The sequence below is a fragment of the Epinephelus moara genome, chromosome 15 (genome assembly GCF_006386435.1).
Source record: "Epinephelus moara isolate mb chromosome 15, YSFRI_EMoa_1.0, whole genome shotgun sequence".
Classification (NCBI taxonomy): domain Eukaryota; kingdom Metazoa; phylum Chordata; class Actinopteri; order Perciformes; family Serranidae; genus Epinephelus; species Epinephelus moara.
The window spans coordinates 7485115-7505667 of record NC_065520.1 but is presented as its reverse complement, the minus strand read 5'-3'; the positions used below and the strand labels follow the sequence as shown (position 1 = coordinate 7505667).

General features: G+C 40.8%; 1 protein-coding gene across 4 annotated transcripts in view; it reads left to right on the top strand.

Annotated features, from left to right (window-relative positions):
• Positions 1–20553, top strand: part of dmd (dystrophin) — a 353683-nt gene that overhangs the window by 104283 nt on the left and 228847 nt on the right. For all 4 annotated transcript variants that reach the window (XM_050063154.1, XM_050063152.1, XM_050063151.1 and 1 more), the window contains exon 2: positions 15836–15897. In XM_050063154.1, the coding sequence (XP_049919111.1) occupies positions 15836–15897 (62 nt within the window). The remainder of the gene's footprint in view (positions 1–15835; positions 15898–20553) is intronic.

The window sequence follows — 20553 nt, the reverse complement described above, 5'->3', positions numbered from 1 at the left end:
GTTTTTCGAAACAACTTTTTATGTCGGGCTGCAGCACACTTGGATCACTACAGATGAGCAGTATGGAGATACTTTGTGGATTCAATTTTGTGTTCTTGGACATTAGTCTGGGGCGCCGTCAGCCATTAGGTGTGCTAGCTGCTCCCCCCGCCGGTCTCCGCAAGGGATGTGAGGACTCTAAAACTTCACCAGGGCCTCCGTCGGCATATGGGGGGGGTAGATAATGGCTGAATTTTCATTTTTGGGTGCACTATCCCTTTAACACACAGGGTCCCCAAAGCTTGACATCTTTTTCAATTTTTAATGCATTTTTAATGGCGAGATATATGAAATGTACTGTATAAATAAACTCGTCCCTACAATAAATTGATTTGAGATTCAGTGTGGCTCTCACTGTTTACTCTAAAGTTCGTCTGTTTACTCCAAACTTTGATGAATAAACAGGAGCAGAAATGAGTGTGTGTAGCTAATATGTTCGGTTTTGCTCAGTTGAATTGTTCTGCGGGGAATTCAAAGCTGTTTGTGGCCACTGGTGTGTACATGTGGATCCAATGTGTGAGGGAACAATTGATATGAACTGAGGGGGAACGACTGGAGAGATCCAGAGAGAAAGGGCCAGGTGGCAGTTAGCCTTGTGCTGCTTTAGCAGGTGTAATGGTTTCAGTTGCTTTTGTCTATCAGCAGCTTTGGATTCCTTTTTTTGTGTGTATGTGTGCATGTGTGTCTGGGTGTTTGAGGGGGGTTCAATTTGTTGACATCAACATTTCTACAGAAATAGCAGAAGAATCAAATATTTCTGCTCTGAAGTCATATTTTTCTGCCTTAACTGTTTGGCTGCAGGTCACACACACACACACTCACTTTGTCACGCACCTCTTTGTGTGTCCCACAGTTAGAGATTGTACCTTCTCCCACATTCTCTGTAGCGTTTGCTCACACACTCACACAGGGCCATATGTTTCCATCAGTGGGGGTGTGGATGTAGTAGTCCTTACTCATCCCTCTCTGACACACATCCCCTTTATTTTTTTATTTTTCCTGTGTCACACTCATTTATTACTCTACCTTTCTTTCTTCATCACTTCTTTTTGTCTCCCTCTTTTTCTCCCTTTTTCAGCCATATCTCTTCACTGTCTGTCCACCCCTTCCCCAATTTCTTTGTCCTCTATTCGTCCTCCCTTCTTTTTCCATCTTATTCATTCTCTTTTTCTTTGTCTTTCCTCATTAAAACCAAGATCATCATCATCATCAAATCAGATCAAAACGTGAGGGAGAGCTATTAACTTTATACCACGCCTGAATCCGTGCACCGTGTTTTTATTGACTGTGATTGCGTGTCACCTCTACTGGCTTTACTGTCTGTTGCCTGTGGGAAGATGGTGGTGGGCGTCTCTGCAAGTTTGTTCATACTGTGTTGGTCTCTGTGGTCCTTAATGTCCCTGAAACCTTTTTTTCTTGCCATGGGTAATGGTCTAAGGAATCTGATGGAAAGATTTCTTGGCAAAAGCCCTCAAAAAGTGAACTTTTTTATATAAACAAATAGATGCGAATGTGCCACATTTGCCTTTACAAGTCATTTAACACAGCAGTAATGACAGCTTGATCGTACGGATTACAAACAACGATGAGAATTCATATCAAGAGGAAATCAAGAGTCATGCTGAGTGGTGCGCAGAGAACAACCTACTACTCAAGGTCAGCAAAACCAAGGAGCTGATTGTTGATTTTAGAAAAAAGGAGATAAAGACAATCACATCAGTGGAGCAAGTGAATGTAAGAATTCAAAATTCCCCTGCCAAGTTCCTGTTACCTGTTACAGAGGAGCGATAGAATGCATCAGGTGCAGCAGGTGATAAAAACCGCCCAAAACATCATTGGTACCCATCTACAGAAAAAAAAAGTTTTGTGTGTAGCAGCATTGGGGTAGCAGCGATGAGTGAGTAGTTGTGAGAATGGGCTGTGATTGGTTTGTGACTGATTAGAAGCAATGATCCAATCAGCTGGCTGTCAACTGGGGCGTAGGATTCCTGTGACCTGCATGAGCTAATGCAAAGCTTCATTTGTATAAAACTCTATTTCCAGTGTCCAGTGTGCTCTCTGTTATAAGCCATCCATTGTTTTCTTTATGTCATCAACTCTCAATATCTGTATAACATTAGTGGATGGAAAAAATATATAAAATTGCATTGTCTTTTGCCAATTTTATGAAAAATCTGTTAAAATTTGCGCAACATTCGGATGGAAACCCTACTATTGGTGAGGTGAGGTGTCTACAGAGTCTGAAGGATACTAAAAGACCACACTCACCTCATCCACAGCCTGTTCACCCTCCTGTCGTCAGGCAGGTGATACAGAAGTATCTGCTGTGGTGCCACCAGACTACAGAGCAGCTTTTTTTTCCCCTTGTGTGGCATAAAGCGGCTAGAACTGCAATTTTTGTGCAACCCTGTGTGGTAAAATGAGAATAAATTAACTTGCATTGTGGTAATTTGTGTTTTAGTTACTCTACACATTCCTGACATATATTTTTTTCCCACCTAAGAAGATGAACTACACTCTGGCAAGTGTGTATGTTCTAGATTTCCGAGATAAAAACAATGTGGCGTATTGGCAGCTGGTGGACATGTTTTTTAAAAAAAATAGAGAGGAGAGTGGAAAGAGTTTCCCCTCTCTGAAGCGCAGTACATTTCTGTCAGCTCATCCCTTCCACAGTTTGTTTTTCTTCTGTTCTCTGGCTGCAGATGATGGGTATCAGCTCTACATTTTGGTGCTTGTAAATGTATTTTTCCTGGACAGCTGCAGGCACACACACACACTGACTAACACACACATGCACACAGCATTATAGCAGTGGTCCGGCCCATCTGTGCCTCTCTAGCTGAGGAGAAAGGGCTGGAGTACATCTGTGGCAGCCGTATTTTAAAATTTAACACACAAACACACTGTACACCCCACATTCCGGCAGAATGATGTGTGTGAAAGTGTGTGCCTTTGTGTGCACCACCAGTACTAGATGAACATAACAGTGTGTATGGCACTAACAAAAACTGAGGCTGACGTTAGTTTGAGTGTGTAAGAATGTGTGTGCTTGCCTAAGTGTGTATGGTGCTAATTGACATTGAGGCTGACATAAGCTTGTCATCCATGCCTCTCACTTTCCAATCATCTCCCTCTCTCCTGCTGTCACTTCCTGGTTCCCTCTTTCTCTCCCTTTTTTTGGTCATTTTGTTTCTCCCTCTCTCTCCTTCCTTCTTCTCTTCATCTGCTCCCAGCTCCGCCCTTTCTCCACGGGCTATCCCTTTCTCCACGGGCTATCTTCCTCTCTGTCTCCCTTTCTCTCCATCACTTCCTCTCTGTCTCATCTCTCAGTAATGACCTGATCTGATTGGATTTGGTCTCAGATTCCTTCCGTGGCTAATGGCCGTGACCGTTGCTAGGCAGCCTGTGCCAAAACAGCGACAAACATGGCTGTTACGCTGGGCCACGCTGACAACGGAGACGGATCACTTGTTTGCACTCTTGGGGCTTCTTTGCTTACATTTTTACTGAGCTCCATTAGGACAGGTGACACGACTGTTGAGGTTGGCCTCTGTGATGGAGTTGCCCGGAGTTTATCCATCTATCACACAGAGTGCCAGTCTATTAGAAATACATTTTAGGATGATAAGTACAGATCCTGCATAATCTCCAGGCAGATATGTGACATATAAATGACATTTAACATCAGTCTCAGTTAATTATCATTTCATTTGAATGTGATCTTGGCTCTTCCGCTGAGAATACAGTAGTGCTATAGAAAGGTTCGCCTGCTAGCAGCTGAGCCATAAACATGAGTTACAGCGTATTACATACATGATGGAGAAGATTTAATAACGGTATGCTTGAATATAAAATACCACAGGATGACTTCTTATACTTACAAAGATTTATAGCTGTAAGATTAAATAAATCAGGTGCATCACGGCAGCCTTTGAGCCTAAGAGATACAGAGGCATCACTCCTAGTGTGATGTCAAATACATTAGCATAGCAGAAGAGGATTACGTTAACTGTTAGAGAAATGGACACTAATATATGGAGATTTGTAGTTTAATTTTCAGTGTAACACAACTTTAACTTCAACAATGATCAGATAGTTGTAGCAAAAAATGCCTGCCAAACACTAGAAGACCTTGAAAAGACTTTGAAAAGAGTCTGACACCCTCTCACATCTAAAGACAATCTGAGTTTGTAGTCAGACACTATTTGCAAGACTACAATTAGATCCCTTTTAAAATTATTTCCCATCGTGTTCCTTGAAAATATTACGTCAGACTCCCTTTAAGAAATATGATATATTAACAATTCCTTACATATCCACAAAAACACATAACTCGAGAAACACAAGATAAAAGGTGTGACATGTTAGCAGTATTCTAATCAGTTCTGCATCAATAAAGATAAACTCGCAAACAGTCTTTGTTGGTTAGCCCCGCTGTTGTAGTGGGAGGAGATGGTGGGAATGAGAAGCACACTGTTTAAAAAAAATGGAGATTTCTAACTAAAATAAGTGCTGGTTGGTGGACCAGTTATATGGCGAATTAAACATTGGTTCATAGTACAAGAGAACTGAGACTGTGTAAGAGCTTGTGCACGGAAGATCAGCAGTCCAATCCCCACGTCCTCCAGTCCATATGTCAAAGTATCCTCGGGCAAGATACTGAACCCCAAATCGCTCCCCAAATGTTCCATGAGTGTGTGTAAATGGTTACTTAGTAGCAGGATGCGCCATGTATAGTAGCCTTGGCCACCTGTGTGTGAAAGGGTGAATGTTACATGTCGTGTTAAAAGCGATTTGAGTGATCCACAGATTAGAAACGCACTATACAAGTGCAGTCCATTTACCATTGCAAATGGGGAAATGTATATGTTCTCAGCAAAGACAGTTTTTCTTGGTGGTCATTTCATTGTTTTTTTGCAGTTATTTTGTATCTCTTCCTGGCTGGTATGTGTTTATTTAGTGACATTTTGCAGGTGAACCCCAGGGAGGCCCCTGACACTTTGCGCCCCTGGGCCTGTGTGCGGTTGGCCTGTTCAATAATCCATCTGTAGTTCCATAGTTAGCATTTTGAAAAGTTCAGGACATGGCATTGACAGTTTCTTGAGCAGCACTGTTTTGTGCCGTAGCAAGGCTGTGTTACATTCTTCCAGAGCTGCAGATTTATTTTAGCCGACAGGTGAACAGACACAGTGACAGACCAGACAATAACTAGGCCATGCTTTAATAGTTTCAGGGCTCCATTACAAACTGTACTATCTGAAACACTACTATAGGCAGTGTGTCCTCTCCGGGGACCTCATTTCTTCAATGCCTGCTGGAGTTCAACATGAAAGCTTTAAATGTGTTGCTGCGATGGCTCAAACAGTAGTTCCTCTCACGTCTATTGTCTGCACAGCTGAGAAACCACCACTGGTGTCCATGGCAGTGGTGTGAGACACCCAGCACCCCTCCACAGCTTTTGTGAAATACTTCTCAAGGCTAACAGCCTTCTTTTTGTCCAAGATCAAAATTATTTAGGAGAATATTACTTCTGCTGTGTCCCTGCTTTATCTTGAGATTTAATATTTTAATATTACATAATCATTTCATTGGATGCTTTTTGTCTTTTGTCTTGTCTTTTTTTCCCCCCCATTTGCAATTTTTATGAGCCAAGACCTTAAGCTTATTTTACTGTTGCACTTTGGTAAGCCATCCTCCACATGAGCGTCTGCTAAATGCCTAAAATGTAAATGGAATGTAATGACTCAAGTTAAAAATGTATTTATGGATTTGTATTTGCTTCCTCTGGAGAGTGCTCTCTTTGTCCTTTTCCATTTTGAAAGCAAAAGCCATTAGGGAAGACAAAAACGATGCCAGTGCTGCTGAAGTGTTCAAACTTTAATCACTTTATTTGTTCTGAACTTTTTTTTTTTCAGGCAACATGTAGCAGGGAAGATTTTATGTGCAGTTTTATTTATGTGCAGTTTTAAGGGACCAGTGTGTAGGACTATGGGGCATCTATTGGTAGAAATGGTATATAATATGCATATTATTACCTGAAAATAAGAACTCTTGTGTTTTTCTTACCTTAGAATGATCCGTTTATATCTAGATATGGAGGGGGTCCTTTTCCACAGAGACTGCCATGGTATTTACCCAGTTGCCCAGGACAGACAAATTAAACAACAGCTCTAGAAAAAGAGCCAAAAGTCAGCCATCGTAGTTGTGCTCCGTGCTAGGCACGTAGAAGAAGTTTCAGTTGGTTGCAATCTGCAACGTCACCACTAGATGCCACTAATGCTGCGTTCACATGGAATCAGGCAGACGGTAGATGGCACATGAACAACACCTGGACAGCATGGGGAAAACAAATGAACAATCCGACTGAATGGCAGGACGGTAAAATGAAACATGCATGTGCCATGCTGATGCCATAATGTTTACAAAGAATGGCATAAAATAAAACATATTTTGTGTAATTATTTTATGTAATTACTCAAAATTTAATATTTTAACTTTAAATGCTAATGCTGTCTACTGTTACCTTGCTGGTATTCTCTGCTGGTCTCACCTAATTTTACTGTCCTGCTCTTGTTTACTGATATGATATCTGGTTTGCCGTCTACAAAACATCCAAGTTTTACTCTTTGTCACATTTTTTTTCTCACATGAATAATGTTTTGAATATATTCAAAGATAATGTTGTTATTATATTAGCTATTTTATGAACATGTTTGTACTTAGCACTATCATTTAACTTTAGCGAGGCGTTTGTCCCGAAAGTTATTGTACCGTTGCCCTCTTATACTGGTGGAAGTTTTTACAATTTACTTAGTTTATTTAATTAAACAATTTTTCCAGAGGATATATAATATTAGAACCTGTGTTTCAATCTGGTTTATAGGGCTAGCATAAATTTTAGCCTCTCTAACAGGCTAACATCATATCATCACTTTGTCTGACATTCACACTTTGTATTTTTTGTACTATTTTATTTAATTGAATATTCTTTTTTGTAGTGTGTTAGGTGTAAAACAATATTTAAAACAGATTTAAAGCCTGACAGAATATGGCAGGCAAACAGTGCTAGCAGCTCTTGCTAATCTACCACAGCTAACAGGCAAACAGACCAATTAGCCTCAATGAATTGATTTCTCTCTCAAGTTTCCCACTTGTCTTTTTTATTTTATTTAAAAATCTCTTGACCTCATATTCTATCTTGCATTGGGAATGTTTTGGATATATTTAAAATTTATGACCTATAAATGTACATAGCCTGCCTTTTCTGCACTTCCTTTAATAACTGCTTTTACTTCTACTTGTTATTCCGAACTGATGATACATTTCTTGAGTCCACATTTTGACCACTCTACCCACCACTGTGTATCACACAGTTTTTTATGTTTGGACAAAAATCCATATTTCATGACTATCAGCTCTGTACTTAGAGCTTGTACTTACAAGGTTAGAGCTCAGATTTTTCTCCTCCTTGTCTTTGTTTTTACAATTGTTTCCTGGGCCTCTGTAGTTTCGCTGTTGACGGGCTCCAGCTGGCTCCCATGATGGATCAAAACAACCTTCCAGTTTCTCTCGCCATCATTAGCTGAGAAACTGATGGGTTGAAAGCACACCCCTTGTTGGATCAAACTCCCACCTAGTTTCACCAGACTCTATTAGCTGGACAGCTGCTTTGATGGGGGCAGCAGCATCTCTGCACTTCCGTTTCCTTTCTTTCGTCACTTGTTTGTCAAGTGCTGAGGTTTGGCAGACGTTAGGTGTGCCGCAGGTCCGGACGCCTGTCTCCTGCTGTCTGACCGTCTAGTTAACTGCAAGTTGTGTTGCCAGCACAGCTTCCTTCGCAGTGGGAGGTGTTCAATTGTTTTCTCGAGGGAACAAAGAACAGTATATTTGGAGATCAATTGAAGAGTTTTGTTCTGAAAAACATGAAGCCCAGTAGGTGTGTGGAGAAATGTTTTGATAAATCTCTTTGACACAAAAGTCATTTGTGCACTTAAATTACAAAATACTCACTCCATACACTTACATTACTAAATGACTGTCGGATCAAAAAAATGGAAATTGACAAATGAATTCAACTCATCATATTGTGGAAATTATTCCATTATCTCAGGGCTGCTACACTTAGTTCTTGACTGCACTATAGGATGGCTGGAAGCCTATGAGAAAACCTCAGAAACAAACACGACTGTGGGGAGATTGAGTTTCTTGGTGTACAGTTACTCAGAGGGAGACTGTGCAGAGCTTTTAAAACAAACAGGAGAACTGAAGTTGAGTCCTGAAATCAATTAATGGACTAAATGTTTCAGCTCTGATGGATCAGTTTTATCTACTGTTAGGCCAGTGCGCTGCCACAGTTGGTGTCCAGAGTGCTGATCCTGGAGCTGTCCCAGGCACTCACCATCATTCAGTCAGCAGGGTAGAGACCTGCTCGAAAAGTCTCTCATTCCCTTTAACTCTTTAACTCACTATCACTTCAGATCCTGTTATCTCTTCAATAAGAAACCACCCAGAGCTATATATGATAAGTATTCTGTATTACCACAAGAAATACTCCAGAATGGTGAAACTAAGAGTTTGTTTTAAGATATTTTCACAAAGCATCTGAGAGCATCTTACAGAGTGAGATGTAAGGATGGACATCATAAATCATTTGGTCTATAAAGCATCAAAAATAGTGAAAAATGGCCATCACAGTCTTCTAAAGCCCAATATAACAACTTCAAATGTCTGTTTTCCAACCAGCAGAAGCCCCTGGCATTATTATAGTGGCACTAGGGGCAGTCTTTTGCTTTGTATCTTGATGCAGGTGGTCGGCACGTATGTTTAGGCAACAAAACTAGTTGGTTAGGGTTGAAAAAAAGATCGTGGTTGACATTAGTCAGTCACTCACATGATTAACGACTGACAAAATAAGTCAAAGTTGATTTTTAGTCACACACAGGACACAAACACCGGTTTCCTGAGTAAAAGTCCTGCGCTTGTGGGGCCAATCCACCACCATTTAAGGGGACATTCACGCTCTTAATACTAGGTCCGTTGCTCTGATACGTCTAATAACGCAGATGAACTCACGTTGGAGTTTGTTGAAAGCCCAGTGAGTATCGTACAAGCAGGCACTATTTAAGCGGCATATGTTGCAAAAACCTTTTTGTATCATATTTACTAAAGGTTAGACCAAGTAAATATTCTTAACAGATTACTTTTCAATGCTTAATGGAAGCCTTAAGTGTCAGGAATCGAGTGACCTTACTCTCCTTAAGCTTATTCTGTTCAAAAGATATGGACTTTTAGAAGCATCTTGAAATCATCCCCCATGATGGGGATGGTTGTAGTAAGTATACAAGACGTATTTGACAGTCCTTATCTACCTGTCACTCCAGGCTACTGTTACACATTTGAAGCAATCTATTAATGATAGTTTTTGAGGGATTAAAATGAAAGTAAAAAGAGTGACAACCAACCCCCATTCTCCCTTACTACTATAGCATTGTTGGACTAATGATGGACAGTAAAATCTAAAAGTAGAACGAGAGATGTCGTCTATTTTATTCCACACATTCTTCTTCCTTGTCAAAACCTGCATTACCCGCAATGCAACTCGAGGACTGACAGTTCAGTCTTCAGATTCTGTTGTGTTATGCTTGTCGTGGCTAATATAGCCTCAAGCCTCTTGCCTCAAGCACAGACGAGGAGCAGGCTACAGTTAGTTTTTCCCTGCCCTACTGGATGCATTCATAAACACATGTTTTTCTTCTTTGTCCTTTCCTTGTTACGATATATTATTAGACATATTATGTTATTTTCCCAGCTAGTTCATAGGGAAGGCGCACTCATATTGAAACAGTGTTGAAGTCGTTCTGTGCTTTTGAAGCGTTCACTTTGTGATGTAAACATGAAAGGAAGGCAGGGCTGAGATACACCGCTCGACATGAACTCAGCGGATTTTCTCGGAAATGTGGGAGCACATTTAGCGAAACTATCTTTTGATCAAGTGGGGGATTGATTCTGCATGCAATATTAAATGCACAGCGGGCCTATATTTACAGACTGGTTTGCATTGTATCCTGTTGTCGCCCAAATTCTGCCAACACAAACTGTGACACTTTAATCTTAGTCAAAGAACTGGTGGATACTTTATCCTCAGAAGATTGTACATGTGTTCCTCAAAGTTTTCTCCAAATCTAGTTAGCTCTAGTTACAGCACAGGCTGCATGATAGTTGAAACACTGCATGTTTAAAGGCTGTTTTCCAGTTTGGCAAAATGATTCTTTGCAGTCACATAGATATTTTTTTAGTTTTGCCTGTGGTCATGGAGACCTGTTTGAGACTGATCCTCCGTCTCCTTTTCAGTCTTTCACTTTGTGTCCTCCAGCTTTCTGTCCTTGCTCTCTCTTTATCCGTTTTAACTTTCCTCTCTCTGCCCTATCAGGCCTTCTCTCCTTTTCTCATGCTGTCTTCTCCACATTTTCTCTCTTCATTTCCCCTCTCCTTACAGTCTTTCCTCCTCCTTTTTGTTTCAGGCCTGTTTCATCCTCCTGCGATTTCATTTCCTTCTTTCCTTCGTGTTACCTCTCCACTTGATTTCCTCTCTTACTCTTCTTTCTGACGCCTCTCTGGAACCGAGATTAAGCTCTTAATGTTGCAGCCTCTTTAATGAGATGCATGTGGCTGTGTGCATGCCTCATCATGAGTGTATCAGTGTTTGTGAGGATGCCGAAGGTTTCAATCGCAGAACAACAGTTTAAATGGACTATTGATTGTGCCTCTCTCTCTGTCAGTCTGTGACGGCTTCCTGCCCTCCCCGCTGGTTCTTCACACACTGGCTCATTTTGCCTGACAGCACACACACACACATATATGCAAATTAACACACAGTCTGTCAAACACACAAGGACATGTTAATGTACAGTAGAAAACATCCACGTACTGATGCAGGAAAACTGTCAATCCTTTACATTTATACACAAAGACAAATAACCTGTTTGTGTAATTAATTCCACAATGTCCAGTGTATTGTTAAAACTCTGTTGCATTGACATCCAGTGCATTTTACAACTAAAGAAATCCACTGCTGATGCTACACTATACACCTGATACTGACTTGTCATCATATCATTAAGCGAAATGGCTGACTGACTCTCATTTTATGACCCCACAGTTAATCTGCTCACACATCTGTGGAATAATTGTATATACAGGGACATCAATTACTAGGCTACTTAAACCCAATGCAATCATCATATCACCATATGATGAAAACTGAAATAAGACTGTACTGTTACATCCTAAACATGAGCTCAAATGATCAGGAGTCAGGCCAGTTTAAGTATTCTTAGTCTGAAAAGTGTCTGTAAATCCAAATGTTGGCTAAGGGAATGACAGCTGTCCATTAAGACAACATCATCATCATGATCTCACAAACTATTGGACCTATCAGCCTGATATTTTGTGCACACGTTTGACTGTATGCTCAAGAACCTCCAGTGGTTGCGGTGATTCATTATTGTTAAATAACCTGTTTTATTGGCTGTTTTATACAGTCACTGACTACTTACTCCTCATAAGCCACAAGTTTTCAGGAAATCGTCTCCACTAAAACAACAAGCTTTACCAGCTGTTGCAGGCAATATTTTGGCCTTCGTTGTGGCTGAAAAAGTGACCTCCATAGCAAAGTTTGGTCTCATTTTGAACCTTGCAGATTAATTCCATAACTGATCCACTAAACTTGGGCATGATACGAGGTGAATAAGTCAACTGATTTATTTATTTATTTTTTTCTAATCGTCACCGCCCTCTTGATAGTAAGGAAGCTGGGAGGGACAATTCCACCGAGCGCAGGCGCACAGCATTCCGGTTACCATTGCTTCGCACCTTGATATTTGTTCCAGTGAGAAAGTCAAGTAAGAAAGTAGGCTTATTAGTTAAATTATTTGTTTCCTTGTATGTTCTAGTTGTGTATATTGTTGTTATTTCCTTCTTTGTTATGCTGTAGCCTACAGGCAAGGTTAATACTGTTAAAAGTCCAGTAATGAATGATATAGATGAAAGATTAGTGGCTGTGTTTTAGTGATGAAAAATACATTCATCCTCACAATGACATCCTATCTTTTATTTCACATACAATGTCTGATAGCAGGACTTGATCTGCTCTGTGCAGTGTGCCCTGGCTGCGTAAAAAATAGATGAGACATGTATTTTTATTAGCTTATGGAACACATCTGGGATGCTTCTGAAATACGCTGCGCCGCATCTGCTGGAATTACAAGATTTGTCTCGAATGGCCATGATCAGCTCAGGCAGCCACCTGGCAGAGATCTGCACTCTGAGTGCACTTTTCTAGTATTTTTATTTTGTTAATGCTGAGGTTGAAGAGAGTCTGTCTGACACACTCTCTATGGATGTTAAGTACTATAGGACAAATAGATTCTCTAATTTAAAGCAGGCCTTTTGTAAGTTAGGCCTGAACTAAGGTTTATGATGCAAGACGAAAACATTTTGTTTCTTTTAGTTTTGTTGTCATGACACACACCACACATAAAATATCTTAAAACACTTTGGCTATAAAAGGAACTGTGGATTTCTCAGGCACACACACACACACACACACACACACACACACACACCATCCGAAAATAGTCATTCAACTCACACTTGCAGAAGAACATTGCATTGCATGGGAATACAGACACATACATACACACATACACATACACACACACACACACACTGTACATTGATGTGGATGGATTACCTGCTTTAGATGAGATTGTTTGCTACATGCTTCTATTTCATTCATGCTTCACCGCTCGGCGTGCCATTATCTCACATCGGATATATGTGCCTGCACACTCGAGTGTTTGTGTGTATACCTGCGTGTGTGTCCGGCGTCTCACCACAGTGCACTGCTCAACGCGGGACCTTTTAATTAAGGGAGAACTTTCATTATCAGCTCCATTAGTCAATGCCTGGGTGGTGTCAACACTCATGCGCACACACATATACACACACACACACACATACACACACACACACACACACTGATCGAGTACTGTTAGCTGGGCTGGTATAATATTTAACCTGATGTTCTGTTTCAGGATGACGGTGTAATTTATTATCCATAGTAATGGGAAGTGACCCCATTTCCAGTCAAATGAGAGAGGAGGGGGAGAGATATTATTATAAGTCATCATGTCGGCATTTGCATTGTAATGCATGTCACAGGCCGCACCACACTGCTCCGCTACAGAGGAAAAAAACCTCCATAGTGGAGGATAATGTCCCTGCCATATAGGCATCTGTGGAACACCTTATGTAGATTTTAGAGACACAATCCTGCCTTGAAAATCATCATTCAGTATCTCAGTAAACCTGTTCCCTGTATCATATATATGTTTTATTGGGGCCTTTATCATTTTAAGTTAGGACAAATGTTTCAGTATCATCATCTTAAAGCCTCCAAATGTTCAAATTTTAACTTCCTGGGAAGATTATGTGCTTTTTAGTTGCTTGTAAAAATTGTGCAACCTCCTTTTAAATCCCTTTGAAAGCCCATGAAACTTGAAAATGCCGTCACGTTGTAAAAGCAGAGCTGTTTTTCTCGGCACCTGAGAAAGTTGACATTTCAGAGAGCAGTGACAGTGGACTGTTAGAAAGCTAACCAAAAACTCGGAAAGTATTTTCTCACTGATGGCAGACTAATGTTTTGCTGTGTGAATTTTCTGTGTAAAGCAGAGTGTGCCAAATACCAACTGCCAATAAACAAGACTAAGTTACGTCAAGACGATGCAAGGGTTAGTTTCATTTTGGTCTCTAACAATCATGGTGAAGTAACTGATAATTAGCTGGAGGATTGTATCAAGAAAGAAATGTTGCAACAGTGCTGACAGAGCTAACAGTGTTACTCGGGGGTGATCTGGAGGGTTGGCACTATGCTTCTGCAACACTGCTGTCCCGATATTAGCGGTACCTTCCAAATGAGCATGGTGCAGAATGGCAGCAGTTAGCGAGCCAGTAGGATACACACACAACAAACCACAGAGCTCAGAGCTCAGATTACAATACACACAGAGGTACAGTAGTGTGACTTTGTGACTCCATTACTCTGCATTATCTTTACACAGCAAACACCAATTTGCTGCTATGTTAATGCTCCGAATGTCACATAACTCTTCTCTAAATGGCGCAACTTAATACATTTGTGAATGAATCTGTGAATTAATTTGTGAAAACTTTAAAATCATAATTTGCTTTGTTTTAATTAAACAGTAAAGCACAACCAATTTCATTAACAACAGCTGAACAGTTTAGAAGTCTTTGAATTTTCAGAACATTTGGCACATAAAAACAATTTTCTAAGAGTGAGGTTATTGAATATTTGAGAATATGGTTGTATTTTTAATGGGAATTTTTAACAATAAATGTGGAAATTGTATGTCTGTACTGTCTCTGTGCTGTCCTCTGTTCATCTGTAATTTAGGTGTCTTTGTTTTTGTTTTTTTTAGATTGTGGTCTGTGTATATTGTAAATTATATGTTGGGACTAGATGGAAATTAGCAGTTATTGCTAAATCTGGTGCAACCACCTCCTCATCTCTTGTAAATGATTAATGCTATTGCACACTGTCCCTTGATAAACTAAATAAACTAAACTAAACTAAACTAAACTAAATCTTGAAGCTTGAAATCTTAAACTATACTGTATATCAGTAAATTTAATACTTTTCCCCCCAAAATAAGTATTGCAGTATAACCAACAGGAGACCACTGATATGTGAAGTGATCTTTGGGACAATATACTTACTATGAGTGAAGTTGTCTCTTTCGGGTGTTGCACTTTGTAGACGGTCCCTGCACTCGTCTCACAGCCACACACAGATCAACGTTCCTGCTCAGCTCGGAGGACACCTTGTTTTGATGAAGATTAAGTTGAAGCTTGTTGTTTACCTTACCACTGTTGAAAAGAGGCTTGTTTGTGTTTTAACAGCGTTTCGCTTAATGAGTTATTGATCCGGGAAGTTCAAATTTGTAAATATCTTTACGACTTCACCAAACTCTCCCTGAAGCTGTTAGTGGTACAGAGTAGCGGACACTACCAACCTGCTTTCACCCTTGCATGCAAAGTACAGTTGAGGCTGAAGGAAAGTAAGGGTTTCTGGTACAAACTGACTTTTAAATGTCATATTAGATAATTCTGCGGTGCAGTAAATACTTAATGTAATGGGTTTGATTCCAAAATGAAAGTTGGAAACAAAGTAATAATACCTATTTTAACTAAACAGTTGACCAAATTAAAACACATTCAGAAACACCCTCAGTGCACAAAAGCATCTACATTGATGGGCAGCAAATAGGAAACAGTGCCATAGTGACTATGTGATCACTGTAATGATATTTTAATAGTACAGAGGGAGTTGTTCTGTGAGGGCAACAAGTGGAAACAGTGCAGGCTCACTCCAGTTTGTCATGTGATGTGACGGTGAAGGCCTGTAAGTGGCACGCTGATTGATATGATGAGGATGCAATTAGCCCTGAGCAAAATTAGAGGAGCCTCTTATCTTGCTAAGCACCACTTGTGTTGTGTGTGTGTGTGTGTGTGTGTTTGAGAGAGACAGAAGCCTGAACTCAGATAGACTGTCAACCAGTCAGTCAGGAAGATTGGAGTCTTGTATGTACTGGTATTTATTAAAGTGGAAATGTGCCCTTTTCATGTTCTCTTTGACTCGCATACATACATCTGACATGACACACACAAACACACACACCTTTTTTCTGACTGTCTGTGTTTCTTCCTTCGGCAGATGAAAGAGAAGACGTTCAGAAGAAGACTTTCACAAAATGGGTAAACTCACAGTTGGCTAAGGTAAGACAGCTTCCTGCTTTCTTTCCATTATCCACTCCATTTACTGTACCTTCTATCGCCTGTCTGCACCAACTGGACTGTGATCGGTTTCTTTCATTTTCAATACTATTTCAACGTTTCTCAAATTCTAACAAGTACATGACACAAAATCTGTAGCATAGCTTGTTCTTGGAACCTCTTTCTCTCTGTCTCTATCTCTTGTTTTAATGGCTGAAGCCCATTGCTTTGAAAATGGACCCTTAGGTTGGAGATACACTTACTTTTAACTACACGTGTGTGTGCACATTATGGCTGCCTTGTGTCACCTGCGTCTGTTTGAAGCATTGGCTGTGCACGTCCTCAATGTCCGCAAGATGTAATACACACATGAACAGTCGGGATAGTGTTGGCAGAACGAGAGAAAGAAACTAAAGTCAAGATGTGCTTTATACATAACACCTATGATGGCGCTGCTGTCACATTTTCTACCATGATCTGTGATCTGCCATGTTTGTCATTTACATCATGCAAATCCTGAATTTCTTTACTGTCTATGTTTTCTGGTGTGCCCTCTAGTGAACTCCTAATGTTCAAAAAACTGACCCTGTCTGAAACGCTCTGTTTTAGCACTTGTCTCTTTTAGCCCCCACCCCAAAAAAACCTAGTCTGCTCTGATTGGTCACTGTTTCCAGGTCTTTTACATCTGTGCTCTGTGTGTCTCTGTGCTGGTATTGCAGCCGCAGAATGACTGTAGTGATACTGTAGCGGCAGTTTCTACCTGTATGTGGTATAGCTGTGATGTCACAACTCTACAGAAGTCCTTACGACTCGTTTAAAGGCACAGTTTCTGAATACGGACTGTGTGCCTATGTCTGTAGGTGGAGCGTTTTGACCTGCTTCAATCTGACTTTTTACAGTATGGGACCTTTAATGGAATGAAGCAGGTCTCTGTGTGTGTTATGAGATACTGTCCATCTTGTGGGGTACAATCCATGCACAATGGTGTGGGGGAGCAGGGAGAACACCTACCTGTCTCTTTATTCTGTCTACTTCAATTCCTCTCTCCGTCTTCCTCCCACCCTCTATTTTGTTTTCATTTATTTCCTCCTCCTATTTTCCAAAGAAAACAAACAGGAGAGAAGGATTTGTTGTTGTTGTTTTTCTTAACCGCTGGCAGCGTCTTCCACCTCCTTTCATCTGGGGCTGTTTTCTGTTCGTCTCTCAGAGTCATGGACAATTTCTGAGGCATTTCCTTTTACGGCTGTGATTCAGACGCACAAACACAAACACACAAAGGTTATTCCTGCCACGTCCATTCTCTCTGGAGAGTGGGTTCGGTAAAGCTAGGATAAAGGGGGCAGGGGAGTGTTGCACATTTTTCACATTCCCCTTTTCCTTGTCATTCTCCATGCTGTATTTGGGATTGTTTTAATGAATATGGATTTCTTGGTTATCTCTTTTCATTTTTGTTGCTTGATCGTTGTCTCCTGCACTTTGTTGTCCTGCAAAACAGTTGCTCAGTCCACCCCCCACCTCCCACCCCAGTAGGGTGGGTGGGGACTTGTTTTGAATGTAACTCTAATTACATTTCAGTGTTTATGTGCCTGTGTTTATTTGTGGCGTATGTGTATTTTGTGCGTGCCGACACATCACTTCTATCCCTATTTCAAAGTTGATTACAAGGGTGCTAGAGGTGTGCTGTTGCCATGGTGATGGAGACTTAGGTGAGTGCGTGTGCATACAGTTTGTGTGCACGCTGGTGCTCATTTGTGCATGTGTGTGTGTGAGTAAAGCTATTGAAACAAGTCTGATCCAAGGCAGGTGATTAAAGCCAGGAAAAGGACAGACAGGCTGGAGAGGTCTCCTCTCCTTCCTCTTGTCTCCTCTCTTTTCTTCCTCTCCTCATTCCTCTCCTTTTCCTTTCACCCTCTTTCTTCCCTTCCTTCTTTTCTACTCCCTTTTCCTTGCCTTTCATTGCCTTCCCTTCTTCTCTCCCTCTCTCCTTCCTTCCACTTTCCTGTCTTCCCTCCCCCTATCCTGTCCATCCAGCCTGCCAGATCCCCTCTAACCATAACTAAGAGAAAGTAGGAGGGGGGAAATTTGGCAGTGGGAGTCAAGGAGATAGAAAGAGGGGGATAGAGATACGCAGCAGAGGAAAGGAGAGAGATCCCCTCATCCATCCAAACCCAGCGGAGCATAATGAGTACCCCATCCTAGATAGATGAGTCTCTATGTCTCTCTCTCTTTTTCTCTCGCACACACACACACACACACACACACACACACACACACACACACACACACACACATATACACCAGCCTCGGGAGAGTAAGAGGTAGTGAGACAGCAGATGGAAGAAAGTGAGATTATAGGAGAGGAGAAAATGAGAGGAGTAAGGAAAGGAGATGAAGGATGTAGGAAAGAGTGTGGAGAAGCAATAGAGAATGAGTGAGGGGCAAACAAAAGTTCAGACAGGGACAAGAGGGGAGAGCGAACGAGTTATGGTAGGAGGTGGAAGGTATGGTAGCGGCAGGCGTGAGAAATATGGAGAGAAAAAAGCTGGTGAGATGCCTGGCAGTGAAGCCGCGTCGTGTCTGATTTTAGTGTGATTTGCTACTCAGCAAACCATAAAAAGAGGCACTTCAGGAATATATGAGGATCCGTCACCAAGGCAGGAAACTGAGCCTTTTTCTGTTGTTGTTGTTTACCAACCCTAGCTGGTATTTTATTCAAGAGTATCAGATTCCATTCCAGTGCAGGATACACTGCAACATGTCACCTGTAATTTACTTTTCTGACACTTTCATTCCACTTTCAACACACAGATAAGTCTGCCACAGTAACTTCTTTCGTTTGATAATATATTGTCCCAGGAATATCATTTTGAGACCATTTTATTCCACTGGTATAATAATAATAAAATATCCCAGTGATGCAAGTGCACCCTCTCAAAGAGTAATGAAATTTGATTCGTAAGAATATTCAGACATTGAAATTAGGATATGAAAAAATATTTAATATATATATTTTGAAGAGTAATGAACACCTGTTAATATATACAAGAAAGTATAAATAATATAATAGCACCTTTATAGGAGTAGCCCAGAATAACAACACGGTTTGAGACTTAATAAAAAATTTGGCCAACATAAACAAAACCAAGTGATGCCTCTTGTGTCTCACAGACAAGCTTAGTGAAGCTCTGAGAATTCTGCAGTTACTTGCATCATCCAGGTTGTTGGAGGGTCAGGGCTAGGACAAATATCTATTCCTTGACTGCCAGGAAAATATGAGATCGGGTGCTGAGTATTATTTTTGTGCCTACTGTGTGCCAACGTTTAAGGGCACTAAGGCAGGTTGTGTCAGTGGTTGCTAAGTGACAATAACCAGCATTGTATCCTACTTGTCAGAAATGCCAAGTTTGGAGTGTTTTCATCCGGGTGTTGTTTTTCACTTTAAATTTATAATCAAATATTGTCCATGGGACAAGCTCTGGGTAGCCCTAAACTAAAATGATCGACTTCTTTTCCATATTTATCACAGACTGATATTTACTGAAGAAAGGGAAGATATCTACCAGCTGTGACTGGTTGTTCCTTGTCACATTACGTGTGTTGTGTGTTGCTGTTGAGCTTTGTTTATCTCAGCACTCAGCCACATTCTACATTAAAAACAATGGATTTTAGGGTGCAAAAAACACTGCACGTGTACAGGCCCCAAAATTACAATTGATGGGCTCGTTGCCAGGGGTTGGCAAGCTAACAACAATCTCTGTGGTACAAAGCGGTGAAGAAACTCTTTGAATAAAGTTTAATTGATTGGTATTGGTCATTTAGGTGCTTTTTTCCATAAGGACAGATTGGACAAATAAACTCACATTAGGGAGCCAGGAATGGAGGGAAAGGGTGACAGATGGAGGTGAAGGCAGCACTCGTCCAGTGCCTGGTGTTAATTTCACACCCTGGCTGTCACTGTTTGCTCAGGTCCTCAAAAACTGCAGAATAATTTTGATAGGAGAGGGGAGAAGAGGGAGCAGGAGAGGACAAAGAAGCTGAAGAACCAAAAGGAATAGAACAGGAGAGGTGAGATGAGATAAAAGGATTAAGAGCACAGACAGCGGTGAGGAAGACATAATTTCCTTGTATCAGTATTCCAAGATGCATTGTTATGCTGATGATACAGGCTTAATTTTGTTGAATAACTCCCCACATTGCATTACTGATAATTACACAGTACCCAGCCTGATGGTTGTTGTGGGTCATTACTCTGTAGCATTCACATTTAGTGATGTGTTTGTACTACATTGCCAATGTTTGGACATCATCTGTGTTACATTTAAGCCTTTCAGAGGTGGAAAAAAGGACTACAGATTGAAGTGTTGGTCAGTGTTGCTTTGCTCCGGTTTTGTTCCAAAGAAAAGGGACATTTGTCAAGATTTATTAGTAAATCAATGAAATGTTTGAGTGTGTTCATCCACTTACTGACATGAAAGACTGACATTACATCCGAGGGGTATGGGAGCATTTAACTAGCTTTGCAAACACTGTGAATCTGGAAAGAACCACTATCACATATGTGTATGTGTATATGTACAACAAGATACAGATTTTTCAGTGCTTTTATTTTTCAACATAATCCCCCTCAAGGGCAACACACTTCAGCGGTGCTGAAGTGTC